Genomic DNA, 19,381 nt, shown 5'->3' on the forward strand with positions numbered 1-19,381 from the left:
CAAAATCCGTTCATGTCCACTTCATGCTCCTGTGATGCATGTTCCTTGTGTAAAATGTTAGGTGAATTCACTACTCAGAGGAGCAAAAGAGTATAAGGTATATTAATCAAATGACAACCAGGAGTTGCAATGAGGTTAGTCTTGAACACATTGAATTCTGTTACCTTTTCTGCAGTTCATCTCAGCCCTCTTGCCTCAGACATTGCCCATACAAATGGTATCACTCTCATGAACTACATTTTTCCATGTTACAGTAAAATAGTAACAGTTTTTAGTAAATAGGTATTGGTGATATCTGAGAAAGTGAAAGTGTTTAAAAGCATTTTCAGCTCAGGACTATCTAACAAATGAATAAAATTTTCTTGGACATACACATTGTCACTTAACCCTGGGTTTGGAGTTCACATATGTACATATTTTTCTTTGGGTCTGCCAGAGTTTATTATGAGATGGTGTCAGAGCTGAGAATAAAACTCACAAGTCCCAGTTTCTGAATTTTACTTCAACATTTCCATTTTTCCATTGATAGTTCAAGTAAGATTTGCCTATATCAACATGAAAACAGATGTGTGGGCTTCTTGACTAATAAAATCTCTGAATACAAAACATAACAAAAACTATTTTTATGCAGCTTTGATGCAGCTATGATCTATTTAATTGTCAGACTTAGAGGCTAGCTGCGATATTTAACAGAGACAAACAATATAACCAGTGCAGTGCTTTGTCAAAGGCGTTTCAGATTGCAGTGAGAACAATTTAACAGCCCTGTGCTGAAATAATTCAAAGGGAACACAGTGTAGTCTGCAGCAAATTATCCCAGAATTGCACAGATTTATGTACTAGACACAATCCCTGTTTATTGAAAGCTTTGTTACTGACACAGAATTACTGACATTTTTATGCCAAAGTGGGACTGGTTTGCAGCGTGGGTTAGACTGAAGTCTGTGGACTCATGGCACAGCTGGTAATATTGACTCAAACAGTGCAGTAACCTTGGGGAAAAATGTGAACGGCTTAATCAGCACAATCATTTTAGGCCTTATTTAAGAAGTGATAATTTTTGGGGATCACACCTATGATAAGACTGAAGGTTGCAAATCCATGACCATGAGTCAGATAACCTTTCTCTTAGCAGATCTTGCTTTACCAAAATGGATCTTTCCCCTCTATGAAAAATGAAAGCGAGAAAGTAAACACATTATTTTATTGCATTAATAGCTAACAGTTGATACACCCATTGGGGTAAATCTGCTGTAAACTCATGTTCAACATCTTTATTAATATTTTTCGTATTTGGCCGATTTTGATTTACAAATACCAGTTGCTGTGTATTCCTGTTACGCCTATGAAGTAGGAGAATATGACATTCAAAGCCCGCCTGGATGCGTTCCTGTGTGATCTGATCTAGGTGTCCTGCTCCGGCAGGGGGATTGGACTGGATGATCTTTCGAGGTCCCCTCCAATCTCTAACATTCTGTGATTCTGTGATTCTGTGATTCTGTGGTGTTGTTTCTTGGTAGCCTGTGAAAATTGAGCAGCTTTTCACTGTCTTGCCAGTGGTCCACCTGGAGCTCTTAGAAACTGTTGTTTCTCATTTCTCCAGAGGATGACAGTGAGAGTTTTCCTCAAGACATCTATGAGAATCCAAACACACTTTCTTTGGCAGCACCAGAGGATCAGCAGAGTTCCCTGGCACTGCCCATTTACTGGCAAAATTGACCCCTTACACAGTATGCTTATTTCTTAAATTATTCCCAGCTGAAGAAATCCTTAGTAAAGGACAGAAAATTAATTTTTAACTACTACAGGGAGAGGTCACAAATTATTGGTTTCAGTTCTTGACATGAGATAGAAGTGTAAATTATACAAGTTACAAAATTATACTGGTTCCCTCATTCAGTCGAGATCTACTCTGCTGAGTATCTCAGTACTCAGTGTGACCTAGCTTGGGCTCTGTGAGCAGACTGCCCCCAGGCCACCGGGAGACAAGCTCTTCTAGCTTAAAAAAAGCACATTGATGGCTACCAATGGGCAGAAAGCCGCATTAACAACGTGAGCAATGATTGCACAGAGAAGGCCATACATCCATTTTATTTCTTTTGCCAAGATCCCTCTGAGGAGTGTCCTGAGACTATGGTTTATAACTATAGTGTGAAGTACTGCAACCAGTCCTGCCGCTCGCTGGACGAGCCCGACCCGCTGTGCAAAGTGCAGATCGCGCCTATGGAGGGCTGTGGTTGCCGTGAAGGAACCTACCTCAACGACGAGGAGGAATGTGTCACTCCCGATGACTGTCCCTGCTACTACAAAGGCAAGATTGTTCAGCCGGGCAACTCCTTCCAAGAGGACAAGCTGATGTGGTAAGCTGCTCCGACGATGCACAGGCTGCGTACCTGGGGGACAGCCCTGGGGAAGTCCCTGCTTTGGTCCCTGAATGGGGTCATTTTACTGTAAGGAATCATGACAAAATTCTCCTAGATTGTACCACAGCAAATATTCCCTGGCAGGAAGTGCAGCCACAGCAAGGGTTCTGTTCCTGCTAGCAAACAGGAACCTGAAAGCCTGTGAAGCAGAGTAATGTTTGCAGTCTTTCTCTATGCAAAGTTCATTCTTGTATAAAAAATGTCCATATACAATGGGAGCGAGTTTCCTAGAAGACAGGCTTGGGGGAGTTTCTGGCTTTGAAATGAAAAAAACAAAGTAAAAACCACCCTCCACCACACCATCCTGCAGCCTATTTCAAAAATAAAAATGGACCAGGAAAAAAAATCCAAAATCTTGGGGTTTAAACTGAGTTTTTTACAAAGAGAGAGAGAAATTTTGGGGAAAATACTAAACATAACTTAATTAATTTGCATCTGTAGTGGAAAACAATTGTGATTTACTCAATATCAACCAGTTCAGGGCAGCAATGCAAACAAATACCAGGAACAGGCTGTTTTATTAAAACAATTTATTTGTATCTTTAGATGTCTACATAGTCTCTCTCTCTCTGCCAACTCTCATATATTTTTCTGAGGATTCGAGACTATTTTGTAAACACAGATTGATTTAGTAATTTAAGAAGTCTCTTATTTAAGAAAATATTAGTCTCATCTCACAGAGTGGAAAATAGATGCTTAGGAAAAAACTTGATTTAGGGAAAACACACAGTAAACCAGCAGCAGGTGAAGGAGGAGTATTTCAGAGCTGGGTGTCATCATCTTCCTTCTAGGGGTGCTAATTCATGTCTGTGAACCTGATAGATGAACCAAATAGTCATTTTGATTGGAATTTGTTATTTGTGTGACTTGTGAAGCTTTGCAGTGCTTTTCTCTCTCGTGAGAGAGAAATGTGCAACGAGCTGATGTGTTTCATTTTATGGAATCTCTTTAGCAAGTGCATTCAAGGAAGATTAGACTGCATTGGAGAAACTGTCCTAGTAAAAGGTGAGATTTTGTTAAATAATGGCCTTATGGTGTCAGCTAGTATTTATAATGTTTTTCTGTTATCTCTCGCTTTCTGTAACATTTTACTATTCTGTACTTTCTCCCCAAAATATGCTGATTATTGATAATAGCTGTGTTTGTAAACATGTCACCAGACTTGCTGAATTCTTTAAAAGATGAACATATATCCCAAAGCTTAGAAGTGATCAGCCTCCTTCTCCCCGCACTGTTGGTGGACAGAAGCAAAAGCGAACAGAAACTGTAAATGAGAGGCACATGCTGCCCTCTGAAACGCCCCGCTCTGTTTTACAATTGCTGATTGTACCCTTATTGCTTTCGCTAAATTATCTTCCTAAAATGTTTCCTTCCTCCTCTAGATTGCCCAGCTCCTATGTATTACTTCAACTGCAGCTCTGCAGGTCCCGGTGCCATTGGATCCGAGTGTCAGAAGAGTTGTAAGACGCAGGACATGCACTGTGTAAGGGCTTCGTCTCCTAACGGGAGCATGGGACAACACGACTGTACCTGTATGATTGTCCTTTACACACGCTGGTGGTAACATGTTCCACTGGTCCCAGACCAACTACTTTACTGATAACACAGCAGCTATAGCTGCTCATGATACTTGTAGTTTGATTGTCACTAATGTACAGTAACGGGATTTTTAAAAACATCCAAAAGTTAGCACCTCTGCTGGTTCCCTGTCCTTGCTGTGCATTAACAAGTTGCCTTGTGTTGTATCTTTCTACACGCAGTATGTCACAGAATGTGTTTCTGGCTGCATGTGTCCCGATGGGCTGGTGCTGGATGGCAGTGGAGGATGTATTCCCAAAGATCAATGCCCGTGTATCCATGGAGGACACTTCTATAAACCTGGGGAAACCATCAAAGTGGACTGCAACACATGGTATGTTTTTCCAGGGAGCCTTCTTTTATAACAAAGGCTCTTAAAATTGTCGGTGCCTAGTGCTCCCATGGGGCAGGATGTGTTTTGAAGCCTTCGTCTTCAGCATTAGAGCCATCAGGCTTCTAGTAAAAATAAAAGGGGAAATATTTTCTCTCTGCTACATGCTGCGAAGCCTGCACTTGGGGAGAACAAGTACCAAGATCTTCTGTCCAACACTTTCCATCCTCTTCTGCAAACTGCTTCCACACCAGCTTTAGAAGGTTCATCCAGGTTGGTCTGTGGCTGGTCATTCTCCAAGGGGGAACTGAGTCCATGTCCCTTGGACACAGCTGAACCCAGAGAAGGATTGAATTTAGAGGAAGGAGGAACTGTAATGATCTTCCAGGGACCTGCAGTGCTGCATAGTTCTCAAATAAGATCAGTGAATGCTCCAGTTGCTGGTGTAACTCTGCCACAGGCTTCACTGTTATTACTGATCACGGTGGGTAAAATGCTTTGAGCCCTTACCTGTTATTTAGTGAGAATGAGGTAGTATAGTAATGCCAAGAGGATGCACAGAAATAAGAGCCAGAAACACACTGGTCCGATCACCACTGGTACAAGCAATCAAGTTTAACCTGTGAAGCCAAACCCTGATAAGCAGCTGTTGGTATCACCGAGGCCATTAAGAGGTTTTATTGCAGTGAGGGCTTTGTTTTCTTATGAGAACAGGACACACATGGGGAAAAAAATTGCAGTCTCTGTGTTGAGGGTATAACAACTGAAATGGTTTGTGGTCCCTCTGAACTGGAGGTACAGCTTGGTGAGGTGTGCTGGGTTGAGCTTGGCTGGATGCCAGGTGCCACCAAACCCCTCTGTCGCTCCCCCTCCAGGACAGGAGGGGGAAGAAAATAAGATGGGGAAAATGCATGGGTCAAGATAAAGGCAGTTTAATAAAGCAAAACCAAAGGCTGCATGTAGAAGCAATGGAAAACAGAAGATTTATTCTCTAATTCCCATCAGCAGGTGATGCTCAGCCACTCCCTGGGAAGTAGGAACTCAGTATGTGTAGCAGTTGCTCCAGAAGACAAATATCATAATGAATGCCGTCTCCTCCCTCCCCCCTTCTCTTCCCTTTTATTACTGAGCAGATGGCAGATGGTACAGAATGTCCCTTTGATCAGTTTGGGTCAGCTGTCCTGGCTGTGTCCCCTCCCAACATCTTGCCCATCCCCAGCCTGCTGGTGAGAGGGGAACGTTGGCGAGACAGGCTTGATGTGTGAGCACTGCTCAGCAGCAGCCAAAACCCTCGTGTGTCATCAGCACCATTCTGGCTACCAGTACAAAACACAGCACTGTGAGGGCTGCTGGGGGCAGAGTGAGCTCCAGTTCAGCCAGACCCGGTGCACACGGGAAGACAGAGATAATACTGGTTCACACCACTGTAGTCAGGAGCAGACCTGACCACGCGGTACCTCGCGGATTAACATTCAGAAGTGGTCGAGACATTCAATTCTTCACCTTGCATTTACCTCCTCAATCCCCACCTTCTGCTGACAGGACTTAATGATGTAAAAGATATTTGAAGGGGAAAATAGAATAAAAACAGACGAAGTTCAAATGTGTCTTGGTAGTAAACGTGAACTTTCTGATGTGTAAGGCATCTCATGGCATGGGCTCAGAACAGCTGAGAGGTAAGCCTGGAAGAGTGAGAGATGATTGCTTTGTTTGACGTACAGCAAAAGATGACCCTTTGAATTACCTGCACCTGTTTGGGCTTAGGGAAAAACTATTTTTCATACAACGATTGTGATTCTTTGGCTTTCACCTCCCAGCACCTGTAACAAAAGGCAGTGGAACTGCACGGAGAATCCCTGCAAGGGAACCTGCACGGTGTATGGAAACGGGCATTACATGAGCTTCGATGGGGAGAAGTTTGATTTCCTGGGAGACTGTGACTATATCCTAGCTCAGGTATCCATTTTTTTCACTTTCCTATCCATATGCTTTTCACAGCTTGCACAGTAGGGTTCAGTCTGAGTAATTAAAGGGCTATTCCGTGCAAAATAGTCAGCACTGATGAGCAGAGCCTGCTCCTCTCCTCTTGTACCTAGAGCAGATACAGTCAGATTTTCCATATGAGCAACGCAGTTAGCCCTCAGAAGTGACACAAGAGGGCACTGTGTGATCCTGAACTCCTGGGCTGGACAGCCCTTTCCTGGTGTAATTCCAGCAGCTGCAAGGGAAAGGGATAGGTGTGGTGTTGAAAAGCTCAGTGTTGCTTTCTCTCAGCCGGCCAAGACTGACAGTGTTTTTGTTGTGACAGAAGCGCGTAGAAGTTAACGTGTGAGCCTCATGTATAATAACTGCATGTAATGAGACAGTATGCAGTGAGATATTCTGTCATCCCCAAATTACAGCTGGTTTTACTGATTTTAAGAAAAAAATATTTTTATCTTTTTGGCTGTGCAGGACTGGTGCAATGAAAAGCTCATTTTTTTCCTTAGCTTTTCTCTTTGAAATTCCTGGTCAAGTATGAACCTGCCACCAGCTCAGCTGCCACCAGATTCTTCTAAAATGACCAGAGGTTTGGTCAATTAAAAAGTGACAAAATAACAGAGTTCAGATTGGAATGTCGTTCATTTAGAGCTCCTGAAAATGTTTGAGACTGGTCTGAAGTTGCCTGAAAAGATCTAATACAGTGTTGTCTATTTTCTAAGGATTTTTGCCCCAATAACTTGGATGCTGGCACCTTTCGAATTGTAATTCAGAACAACGCCTGTGGGAAGTCACTCTCCATCTGCTCCCTAAAGATCACACTGATTTTTGAGGTTGGTCTAGAATTGATTATAACTGATGGTAAAGATTTTAGAGGAGCAAGTTTCTGTACCATGGTTTGAGCATAGGGCAGATGGAACTACAGATGGAAGAGTTTCTTCTCTCCAGCTCAGGCTTTTCATTTCCCCAAAGTGTCCACACAAGAGCTTTCTTTCCTAATGGGGGGCGAGGGGACGGTGAAACCAAGCGGCGTGACAAGGAGTGTTTCAGCATGCCCAATTGCCCATGCACCCAGGAGCTGCTGTCTCAGCAGAATAGATTTCATCCAGAATGCGCTCGGTTTTGTGGCCATGAGGTAAGACTTGTCATGCAAGGGCAGATGTTTCCCATTGGACTTGGTAGACCTTGCCTGTGGCTCACATGTCTGGCGATAGACCAAGATGTAGTGTAAAGACTATGGAAGAATAAGAGGAAGGACGAGAGGCAGAATACCAGTGCTGTTACACTAAAGGCTCTATTTTATTTCCTTCCATGCAATGTATCTGTTCCTTGTAGAGCAGTGAAATCAGACTCTTGGAAGGAAGAATTCAGGAGATAGCCACTGATCCAGGAGCTGAGAAGAATTACAAAGTGGATCTCAGAGGAGGTTATATTGTGATTGAAACAAACCAAGGGATGAACTTCATGTGGGACCAGAAGACTACTGTTGTTGTTCACGTGGCACCATCTTTCCAGGTAGGTATGGGAGGGACTGGGAGCTGTGATTTCAAACTCAAAGTTACGCCTCCAGAACTGGAGCCCCAGTTTGAAAAACAGGGCTTGGAAAGCGTTCAGTTTGGTGGACAAGAAGAAGCATGCAGGCCATGTCTTGTGTTTTATTTCACTGCTCAGTCAGTATGAAACATTCTGGAATATTTGGAGCTAAAAGTAAAGCCAGACACTTTGTAGTGTTGGGGGGCTAACAGAGTGATCTTCTCACTCGGAGTGCAGCTTTTTCTATGTGGTATTTTGATGGCGGTTTAGAAATTTGCAGATCTTTTGCCCTGGCCTGTTCTACAGTTGATTTCTGCTGAACAGTGGGCTGCACTCAAAATAACCAAACCATTTACGGTGCCTGTGCAAATTACACAGGGAAAAGTCTGCGGCCTTTGTGGTGACTTTGATGGCCGCTCCAGGAATGACTTCACAACCAGAGGGCAATCTGTGGAGATGAGCATCCAGGAGTTTGGAAACAGCTGGAAAATAACAAGCACCTGTTCGAATATCAACATGACGGACTTGTGTGCTGATCAGCCTTTCAAATCAGTCCTGGGACAGAAGCACTGCAGCATCATCAAGAGCAGCATCTTTGAAGCCTGCCACAGTAAGGTAATCCTGTTCTCTCAGCCTCAGGAGTTTCACACTAGGTATTTGTTGCTATTATGCAGCACATTTGCACACAAATTTTTACTATTAAAGGCTGTTACACAACAAGTCCCCAAGTCCAAGGGCTGCCTCTCTCAAAACCTCACTTTACAGCTCTGCCAGTTGAATCCTGTTGCACAGCGCTGAGGAAACAGCAGTGCCTGCTTTGGGCAACTGGAGACAAAGAGGAAAACAGTAGCCCACCAGAAGTAAGAAGTTAGGTCTCAGTTTGTAAAATCTAGAGATGAGTTAGCATAGGACTGTTTGTATGGGGATCCTTGGGAAAGTTGATTCAAATTAGCTAAAGAGATTAATTATTTGGGTTACTTTAGACACAAACTGAATTAAATCTAAACAGAAACAAGGCTACTAATTCTTAATGAGAATGTCTATACGAAGCTTCAGTGCAGTTTCATAAGCCATTTTAAAGGCAAACTTGGCTTAATTTCCTTGGTTAGTTCATGCTGGCACAGGTTAAAACACAAGAGCTGTGAAGTTCAGTGCAAGCAGGATTTCCTTTTATACTCAGTCACTATCTCTCAATTAGAGAGTGTACACACATATAGTTTGTGTAAGCCCAAAGCAAGGTAGTTTGGTCCTGCAGACATTACACTGGAAAGACTTTTTGAGCATAAATGCCAGTATTACTCACATGAGAATGAGAAGATCTAGAGTCCAATTCTACCAGGCAGTGAAAATAGAAAAATACCTGTTGTAAAATATAACAGCTCCTTCATGACAATCCCAGTCTGCCACAGACTCAGTGGGTTTTGCCAAAAAATTCAGAGCCCTTTCTCTCATTCAAACCCAGCACAGCAGGTACATCAGTGGTAACAGGTCTGTTGGTATTTTGACAGGTGAACCCAATACCATATTACGAATCTTGTATTTCTGACTTCTGTGGCTGTGACAGTGTGGGAGACTGCGAGTGCTTTTGTACCTCAGTTGCTGCTTACTCAAGAAGTTGCAGCAGAGCTGGTGTCTGTGTTGACTGGAGGACTCCTGCCATTTGCCGTAAGTACTGCACTGAAAATGCATGTAGAAAAGCAGCACTCCATACGCTCAGGCACATGGGAGACAAAGAGGAGTAGAGTTCTGGTGTTGCTGTGTGCGCATCACTTAACAAGCTCTTGTTTACTAGATTTAGAAAATAGCCCCTGCCTGGTGTCTGAGACTTGGAGGTTTTTTATTCTTCTGTTCCAGCTGTGTTTTGTGATTATTACAACCCACCCGACAAACACGAGTGGTTCTATAAACCCTGTGGAGCCCCTTGTCTAAAGACCTGCAGAAACCCACAAGGGAAATGTGGGAACTTGCTGTACAGTTTAGAAGGTAATTCTTGCTTGACTTGGTGCAGTTTATGGGAGTTGAAGCTATTAGTCTGGGTTTAAATGTCTTAAGCATCAAGGTTCCTGGAAGGCTATTCCATATGCCCCAGAAAATCATTGACCATGCCTCACCTGGGCCAAGTCCCCATGTGATGGTGCCAGTCATGGCATAATTTACCTGTTGCCTTTAAATCTGGGGAGAGATAAAAGGTCATTCAATCTAAATTTGCAAAGATTAATTATCTCTTGGCAAATGGAGTCAATTAAAACTTTTGGGAGAGAGGGAAAAAGAGGGAAAAATGTAGGTAGTATGAAGAACATTCGTACAGGGATCACATTCATTTTGGAATCAAATCTGCATCCGATAGAGGTATTGGCGTGTTTTCCTGGCTCTATGTGAAGCAGGCTAAGAATGCTTTGTTCCCTTTAACTTTCCAGGCTGTTACCCAGAGTGTGGTCCTGACAAACCTTATTTCGATGAGGACAGCAGGGAGTGTGTCTCCCTCTCCAACTGCACTTCATGGTAGGTCAGCTGATGGTGAGAGAGGTAGAATAGGACTGGAAAGGTCAATGTTTGGTTTATGTTCATAGGCAGTGGCAATTGTCATTAAATCCTCCAGGAGTAGGCTTTTATGTAAAATTGCAGATGTTTTTATTCCACACACTGATTCAAGTCAATAGAACAAATCTTCTCCTCTTCTCTTTATCCTCAGTGATCCTGGAGAGAAACTATGTACTGAAGACTCCAAAGGTAACTTTTCACCACCCTCACCATTCATTGAGTGATGGGAGAACTGAAACAACCCAACATCACGTTACCTCAGGCATACTGGTAACAGGACTCCAGCTAGCTAGTGCAATAGGCTTAGTACAGATTTACTCTGATAAGCAAAATGCAGCCTTTGACCTGAAGGACTGTCTAAAGGATAGTCATAGGGAGGAAGGAGAGAGGCGTGAGTCATCTCACCTGGCTAGATACCACTTCTTCACTTTTAAACTTCCTTGGCAGTCAGTGAAGACAGACAGAAAGTAGAATGGCTTTACAGGGCGCTTCAGAACAGGCAAAGCTTGTAGAAGTGCTATTTCCTGTTCACTAATTTAATCATGAGCCTAGACAGCTAGCTTATGAGAGACGTCTTTGTGTGCCTAAAGGACACGCTTGCTTAAGGTATAGTGTCAGTTTATTCCCATGTCTGGAAGAAACCACATCCCAAAATGCAGGCTGACCCAGTAGACAGCACATCTTCAGTTTTGCTGATTTTGTTACAGTGATAGATAAATTCCCTTGGGTTCCTGAATGTACATTCTCCCAAACCTGGACAGCTTCTCATACATTTAAATGAAATTGCTTGTTGCCACATGTTCCTCGTTAGTGGATGGAAATGGCTGTGCAACACCCTTCGAGCCAGTGTTCTGTCCCTCAGCAAGGCAGTAATCCCAGTCACCTTCCCTGCCAAGAGGGAGTGCACCTCTGCTCCATGCTGGGTGAGGACAGTGCCAGTTCTGATGCTCTCACCAGCCAGTGAATCTGTGCAAGCTGATTCCAAGAAACACCAGCAACAATAAAAATCCATCCCACTTTCAGTAAACAAGGTTGACTCCCAGTGCAACTTCTAAAGTAGAAACTGAGAAAGTTTTTCAGCCAGGTAATTCATGTTTGGTGATACGAGCTACAGAAGGGAAAATCCAGAGTTTGGTTTTCTTTTCATTTGTATTTGTATTACAAGCATCCCCTGTTACCATGGCATTTGCTCTTTTGGTGCCTCAGATTGCCTTTGCTGCTACAACGGAAAGACCTACACGTTCAATGAAACTATATACAGCCGTGAATATGGGACCGAGTGCGGTGACGCTGTCTGTGGCCCTAATGGAGAGATCATTAAAACACTCATTCCTTGCAGAACGCTGCCCACACCAGCACAAGGTACTAGAATTGTAAGAGGTTCAGTGGTGATTTTATGGAAGTTTGTAATGGTGATAAAATTCCTCCATCTTGGAAAAAAAACTCCTACTGCATGTCCAGGACAAACATGGAATTTAAGGCAGTTGAAGGTTCAGGAACGAGGGGTCAGAGCTTGTGGGTCTCATGGTGGAGACCAAAAGTGTAGTTTTTATAGATTCTTACTGTCAGTGAGGTACAGAGAGAATCGAGAGATTCGGCCATTTTTCAGTACAGCTTTTACAGTAACCCTGGGCATATTGCAGTCGACACTCTGGTGTTGTTATTCTCAATATTTCACACTTACAAAGCTTGTTTTTCTCCTTCTCATCACCTATATCACACTGGTTCTTATTGTGCTGTTTTCTGCATTGGAATAAGTCCGTCACAAATGGGCCACTGGAGCAAGAGAATAAAGCTGCTGGTAGTTCACTCCCTTCCCACAAGAGAAGTTGCAGGGTGAAGGGGATGTGAGTGAACAGAAAATAGGAAGTAAACACAAATAAAGAAGAGGTGGAATTTTGCCACATGACTGTAGCAAAGAAAAATAAGTGGCTAAAAAAAATTGTATTATCCGTGTAGCAAATTGTAGAAAGGGGACAAGGACAATAGTGTTGCCTTCTTTACTCAAGTGAGCGGAAGAGCTAAAGACTTGATGGTGAACCCATGTGCTTGGTATTTGCTAAATGTGTTAACAAGTGGAATAAGACGTATAATGGAGTACCAGCTAGGAAAGGAAGGGCAATTGAAAGCAGAGTGTAGGTGTCATAGTAGAATGTCTAAATGATCTGTCTGTATTTAAACTAACCAATTCTGCACAACAAGGCATTAAAAAGCAAAATGGAGTGCTGCTGGAAATCACCGCTCCAAAGTCAGGTGAAGTCCTGCAGCATCAGACAGTTCAAAGAAACTTTAAACTAAATGAATAAGCACCGGTAGAAGGGCTGTTTTATTCTATACAGAAAAAAACTAACTACAAGGGGGAGCGTGTGTGTATTACTCTAGCAGCACACAGCGTAATAGGGAGAGTGTGTGTAAATGCAGAGAGGATGGCTTTAGTGTGTACATGTACAGAATGTGACGGGCTATAAAAATGATTTTTTCCTCTTTTTGTGATTGTAGAGAATGTAGTAGATGCCATAGAGCTTGAAAGTAGAGTAGCAGAGGATTTGAATATTGATTGATTTAATTTCCTACAGAACCACAGATGCAACCTGTAACATCTGCACCTCCATTGTCAATGGCAGCCACTCCCTGCTTCTGCAATGACAATGGACAATTGATACAAATGGGTGAGAAAACAAGCTTTCTTTTTTTTTTTTTTTTTCTTTTTTCTGCACCATTGATGTGGGAAGATGTACTCTTAGATAAAGGTGCTTCAGCAAGAGCTCATTCAGCCTGCTGCAGTCGCCCATTACCACAAGTTGTTACATCTTTGAACTGTAACTAACACCTTCAGAATTACAGCTCTCCCATATCCTGTAACTTTGTCCCGGTTTGGATATCCCTGGTGTGAGGAACTAGAGAATCTCTAAGGTCCTTCCAACCCAAACCATTCTATGGTTCTATCATACCCAACGCTAACTTCAGTGGACTCCAGCACAAAACCTGAATTCCAAACTGCTGAACATGGGTTTGTAATCCAAGCCATATTCCAAAAGCGGAGGAGGGAAGACTGTTCTTCACCTCTTAGTAGCTCCTAAACCACGTATCTCCTGGTCAGAGGAGATTTGTCAGGGGTCTGTCAGATCTAGCTCCTGAAAGTACTCACTTTCAATTCCCACTGATATATGTCAGAACAGAATTCCAGGTTAGCCGCCTTTGGCTCTCCCTTAGTGTTTGCCATTTGGATGACATGAGCTCCGGTTCAGTAACTGAATTCAGGGAGTTACATACAGATAGTCGCACCTGAGCATGGCCTCGGGTGCAGGCTAAATGCAGGGCTGTGACACATGGGCCTGGAGAGCCACCAGTTCCACACACAGTTCAGCACTAACAGTCAGGTTTTGACCTTGCAGGAGAAAATATTTCTCTGCCAGTGAACATATCAGGTCATTGTGCTTACTCCGTTTGCAATGCCTCGTGTCGGATTGAATTAATTTGGGCAGAGTGTAAAACTAGTCATACTGAGGCCCTCAAGACCTGTGATCCAGATGCTGAAGCTTGTCCACCAACATCTGCTCCCAGTGCAACCAACCGAATTCCTGCCTCCACGGAGACTCCTGTGAGCGATTGTCTTGGGCTCATTCCTCCCAGAAAGGTGAGAGACTTGAAAGAAGATGGTGTGTTTCTTCAGTTACAGTATTGCCTGCAGCCACGATTTGTTGTTCTCCTCTGATGCTGGTAACCACCACCACAGCTGGGCTGTAGGTGGGGTTGAATTAGATAATTCAAAAATTTACCAGAAGCCCACAAATAATTGAGGGATTAAGTTGAAGATTATTCTGTTCACCTGAAACATTTAAATGGTTGTACATGGGCAGAGCTACCTCACCTGGACCTCATCTGGCAGTGTCCCATCATCAAAAGTGGTCAGGACCTTAATATTGAGTCCTACACAAAATGTTGTCGGACAGAATTAGATATCAAAGCTCTGTTGATTGCTATATACTTCATTTTGCCTCGTTTCCAGAGAAAGAGTAGATAGCAAATAATGCCGTGCTAAGCGATTAATTGAACGGAGCCTAGTTGCTGTGTGTGATTTAGAAGATTTAGTTACATTACTTTGTTATGTGCCTCTCCTTTTTCAATTCGTCAACAGTTTAACGAAACATGGAACTTTGGAAACTGCCAGACTGCTACTTGCTTGGGAGAAGGAAACAATATTAAACTGTCCAGCACGACCTGCCCTCCTCAGCAACTGAAACCCTGTGTCAATGGTTTCCCATTCGCAAAACATTATGATGAAACTGGTTGCTGTGAAGTCTTTGAGTGTCAGTGTAAGTACTGCGGCAGGAGAATTCTTGAGATATATGTTATGTTCAGCTGGGCCTCAAGGAAGATAAGCCTATGTGGTCAACGTCTATATGATGTTCATATTAATTCAGTAGGATGCCATGGAACAGAAGTCCCATCTAGAATATTGACTGTTAAGGGCAGATAAGAGTGTCCTTGCTGGGCTAGTTTTTCTTTATCCAACTGGTTACTTCAGCTCTCACTGAAAGTGAGTAAAAGAGTTAAAACTAGCTTGTACTTACAGTAAGCTCAGAAGCCAAACTTGAATTCTGTCACTCTGTCTTCCAGGTATTTGCAGTGGATGGGGAAATGAGCATTATGTGACTTTTGATGGAACATATTATAATTTTAAAGAAAACTGCACCTATGTTCTTGTGAAGTCAACTCATCCTGACTCTCACACCTTCTGGATTCACATAGACAACTACTACTGTGGTGCCACTGATGGAGCAATTTGCTCAATGTCACTTCTCATTTTTTATTCCAACTCTGTCGTTATTCTGACACAAGCAAAGGAACATGGAAAAGAAATAAACCTGGTAAATTATTGTGTTAAAATGGATTCTCAATATTACTTTGCTGTAGTTATATTACTGTATTATATTACTGTCGAATGGCCTGTCACAACAAAGGGTGAAGCTTGTAAAAAAATGGAACAGGTAGGAAATGCAATGACATTGCTTTCTCCTTCTGTCTTTACTTTGTGTCAACAAAAATCTGTGTATTCTAAAAACTTGGAAAATTATCACATAATTGGAGGTTGTGTTTTTCTTCCAGACATGAGTATTCAAATGAAAATTACAACATATTAAAAAGGAATTATAGAGAACTGCTTCAATGACTGCCTTTGACAGGCTTCATTTGGTCCACCTGAGGTCTGAGTTTTGCTGTTTCCAGTTGCACAAACTGTATACCTTACTCAGCAGAAGGATGTCCATAGAGACCTTTTGTTTCTCTTCTTTTTCAGATTTTGTTTAATGATAAGAAAGTTGTTCCAGACATTTCCAGGAATGGTATCAAGATAACCAGTTCTGGCCTTTACGTCATAGTTGAAATACCTGAATTAGACATTTATGTCTCCTACAGTCGACTTGCATTTTACATCAAACTCCCTTTCGGGAAGTTTTATAACAAGACCATGGGACTGTGCGGTGAGTGTCCTCATCAGCTGACAGTAATGAATGCAATAAATTTTCCTCCTTCTTTCTCTTGTCCCCTTGTAAACATCTCTAAATGCTTGCATCTCCACTGATTTCTATTTCTCACACCTTTTAACAAATTTATCTCTGTTTGGGTGGAATGACACTGCCAGGAGTCAGAGTTTTAAGTCACTTTCATTCTGTTCCTAGTCTGTTGGTGGATGGAGATAGACTGTTCCTAAGCCCTTCCTCTTGATCATATCTACTCAATATGGGAATGTATGAAATCTGGAGAGTCCTGTGCTAGACAGAGACATCTCAGTTGCTTTAGCCACTAGGAGAAATGCATCAACCAACACGTCAGCTCTGGTTTTCATGAGTAACTGGCAAACTACTTCTTCTAGCCTTCTCTTCCTCCAACCAGTTCTTGTGAACTCATCCAGGACCCCATGTGTTGTTATCTTCCCACAAGGAGGAGAACTTCCCTCCAGGTTTTCTTTAAAAGCAGCTTCATCAGCATCGACTGTCTTCAAACTGTCACTTTGGTTTTATATTGCTACCAGGTACCTGCACCAACCAGAAGTCCGATGATGCTACGAAGAGGAATGGGGAGGTTATTGAGTCCTTCAAAGAGATGGCATTAGACTGGAAAGTCCCAGATCCTACCAACAGATACTGCAATCCGAGTGTCTCAGAACCAGCTGAGATTGCGTATCACCAGCACTGTGATCCTTCCAATCTGTGTAAAATCATCTGGTAAGACAACTACCAAAAATACCAGAAAAATAAGTTCACAAGAGAATTTTTGACTTGGGTGAACTGCTTATAGGACATGACGAAAATACCAAGTCTTGCATACCTTGAAAAACTGAGCAGTGAACTGATGTGTAAATGTTCCTGAGTCTGGCAGATATTTTTCAGCTGCATCATCAGAATCAGTCCTCCCTTAGTGTCTGCTGCTTGGCACTCCCTCCACCTCTCAGTTCTGAGAAGCCAACCAGGAACTAGCTATAATTCAGTATCTGAAAGCCTGAGTGCCTATCTGTTTTTGAAATAATTTTGTGGTTTGAAACAGGATTGTCAAATATGCTGACGTAAAAATGTCAGCGTGTAGAATTAGAGCTGTGAGCTGCACAGCATGTATCAGTCCAACATAAAATCACTTCCTTTCAAGGCATTGTAAAGAATGGGATGTAAAGCTCATTCTTCATTAAGCTGTGTGAGTATCTTGCCTATTAGAGCAATTTGTAGTTGTATCTTAACCCTGAGGTGTTCTCTGGGTGGGGAATTCTGAGTTGAATTCTTCCTTGGAAGTAGCCCAAGGAGGTGAGACGCCGTGCCTGTCTCCTTGCTTTGTGAAGGAACCTGACGGAGTGCCACGGCGTGGTCCCCCCCCAGCCCTACTACGAGGCGTGCGTGGCCAGTGGCTGCTCGGAACAGCACCCCAGCACCGAGTGCCAGAGCATGCAGACCTACGCAGCTTTGTGCGGGCTCCATGGGGTCTGCGTGGAGTGGAGGAGGCAGGCGGCCGGGCAGTGTGGTAAGCTGGCGGTGAAGGCACTTGGGTCTGTTCTTCCCTTACCTGTCTGCCTGTGTGTGTTCCTCTACATCATGAGGCTTCAAGCTTTCCTGAGCTGCTCTGGAGCTGAGAAAAAGCAGGAACAAATCCAAAAGGTTGTTCAGCGCAGAACTGGTGCGAAACAAGTGGGAAATAGGCCCATGGTCTCTCCTGAGCAGCTCTGCGCTGTGTTACCTGGAGCTTCATCACTAGATGGCAACACGCAGCTTCTCCACCTGCTTTGCCCTGCTCAGGGGGACCCGGTGAGCCCAGCACCTTGCTGAATCCATGGATCCCCTCTTGCTGAAGCCGCAGGACCCCCTGGCTGGGCAGGAGCCTGGGCGGTGCAGCCCATGGGGCAGGCTGTGTTAGAGTGTGGGGTTCGTCCGTTGTGCATTGAGGGGTCTGCCTGGGTCTGGGCTTTCTAACGTCTGTGTTGTAATGCTCTGCAGACGTCAGCTGTGCCCGGGATCAGGTGTACAAGCCATGTGGGGAAGCGAAAAGAAACACTTGCTTCAGCAGGTGGGTCATTTTCTGAGGCACTTTTCAATTCCATAAGGTGAAAATTGCCAAGGAAGGCTGGAAGTTCACATTCTCCTGGGGTTTAGGTGTCTGACTGCCCTGGGGCACGTTTCCATCTCTCATTTGTTCCTGTTTATATTCTAATTGTGCAGAGAAGTCAGTATGGACACCTTCCCCTCCCGAAATAACACACCAGTATTTGTTGAAGGATGCTACTGTCCTGATGGAAGAATTCTGCTGAATGATCATGATGGTGTTTGTGTTTCTGCCTGTGGTAAGAAATAATGTCAATAGTGGGATGGGAAGGGGGGATAAGACCCTGACTGGAAGTGCATGCTAAGGGGGGTGTTCTGGGTACAGAGGAAATGGGGGAGACCTTGATCCTGACCCCTAAATGTTTTAGAGTGCCAGTTTCTGCCTGCTCTTATGCAGAAAGTGCAACTTTCCAAAGAGCAAAGAGGAGCATCTTTAAGACCATTTAGGTACACAACCTGTGACTTTGCACTCTGGATCTCTCTTTGTGTTTGTTTCTCAGATTTCAAGACCTTCCTTCTATTCCTGTCCTCCTGCTTCTGTGTTTTTCCCCAGTTCAGTTATCATTAAAGGAATCTGTAATTCATTTTATAGGTTGCACTGCACAAGATGGGTCAGTGAAAAAGGTAAGAAAAAGGAAAATACTGTCTTTATACTTCAGCTGGGTGCTGTGACCTCCTGTAAAAATAACTGCATGAGTTTCTTCTTTTAATTCTAAGCGTAAATACCAGTGAACTGCAATGACAGTGGGGAAGAAAACAGCAGATTTTAACTCCAGAACTCTATTAAAATAATCACTGAGAGAAGCAGAAATAGTAGTTTGTGGGTATCACTGTTTCCTGGTAGAACTACCAGGCTTTCCTTCTGGAAACACACAAACCTGCAAAGGAAGGTAGCAGATAACAGTGTTTTTTCTTTCTGTTCCCTTCTCCTCCCTCTGGGATTTGAACTCTGATTTTCCTACATAATAAATTAGGGCAACCCAGCCCTACACTATCTTCCAGCAGGCATTCATTAGTATAACGCTTCTAGTTTCTGCTCTCTGAACTACTCTCCCTATTGTTTTCACAGCCTAGAGAGGCCTGGGAGCACGACTGTCAATACTGTACTTGTGATGAAGCAACCTTGAGCATCTCTTGCTTCCCCCGCCCTTGTCCTACATCTCCGCTTATCAACTGCACTAAAGAGGGCTTCGTACGCAAAATAAAAACACGGCTGGATGACCCCTGCTGTACAGAGACGGTCTGTGGTGAGTAGATAATTCAGATGTCATAACGGGGCATCATTTGCCTTTATGAATCCTCGTAGTGATAGGACAAGGGTTAACGGTTTTAAGCCGAAAGAGGGTAGATTTAGATTAGGTATTAGGAAGAACTTTTTTCCTGTGCGGGTGGTGAGGCAGTGGCCCAGG

General features: G+C 43.4%; 1 protein-coding gene across 1 annotated transcript in view; it reads left to right on the top strand.

Annotated features, from left to right (window-relative positions):
* The first annotated feature begins 2,112 nt into the window (after positions 1-2,112).
* Positions 2,113-19,381, top strand: part of LOC104463703 (mucin-5B) — a 24,232-nt gene continuing 6,963 nt past the window's right edge. Inside the window, exons 1-24 of the mRNA XM_010076132.1 lie at positions 2,113-2,360; positions 3,376-3,428; positions 3,806-3,906; positions 4,184-4,335; positions 6,150-6,288; positions 7,035-7,145; positions 7,648-7,827; positions 8,224-8,460; positions 9,354-9,510; positions 9,700-9,828; positions 10,263-10,347; positions 10,538-10,575; positions 11,593-11,748; positions 12,963-13,055; positions 13,782-14,023; positions 14,525-14,702; positions 15,007-15,257; positions 15,686-15,869; positions 16,421-16,613; positions 17,219-17,397; positions 17,868-17,937; positions 18,090-18,211; positions 18,565-18,596; positions 19,042-19,219. Of these exons, the coding sequence (XP_010074434.1) occupies positions 2,134-2,360; positions 3,376-3,428; positions 3,806-3,906; positions 4,184-4,335; positions 6,150-6,288; positions 7,035-7,145; positions 7,648-7,827; positions 8,224-8,460; positions 9,354-9,510; positions 9,700-9,828; positions 10,263-10,347; positions 10,538-10,575; positions 11,593-11,748; positions 12,963-13,055; positions 13,782-14,023; positions 14,525-14,702; positions 15,007-15,257; positions 15,686-15,869; positions 16,421-16,613; positions 17,219-17,397; positions 17,868-17,937; positions 18,090-18,211; positions 18,565-18,596; positions 19,042-19,219 (3,487 nt within the window). The 5' untranslated portion in view covers positions 2,113-2,133. The remainder of the gene's footprint in view (positions 2,361-3,375; positions 3,429-3,805; positions 3,907-4,183; positions 4,336-6,149; positions 6,289-7,034; positions 7,146-7,647; positions 7,828-8,223; positions 8,461-9,353; positions 9,511-9,699; positions 9,829-10,262; positions 10,348-10,537; positions 10,576-11,592; positions 11,749-12,962; positions 13,056-13,781; positions 14,024-14,524; positions 14,703-15,006; positions 15,258-15,685; positions 15,870-16,420; positions 16,614-17,218; positions 17,398-17,867; positions 17,938-18,089; positions 18,212-18,564; positions 18,597-19,041; positions 19,220-19,381) is intronic.

This window comes from Pterocles gutturalis, unplaced genomic scaffold (assembly GCF_000699245.1).
Source record: "Pterocles gutturalis isolate BGI_N339 unplaced genomic scaffold, ASM69924v1 scaffold13518, whole genome shotgun sequence".
Taxonomy (NCBI): domain Eukaryota; kingdom Metazoa; phylum Chordata; class Aves; order Pterocliformes; family Pteroclidae; genus Pterocles; species Pterocles gutturalis.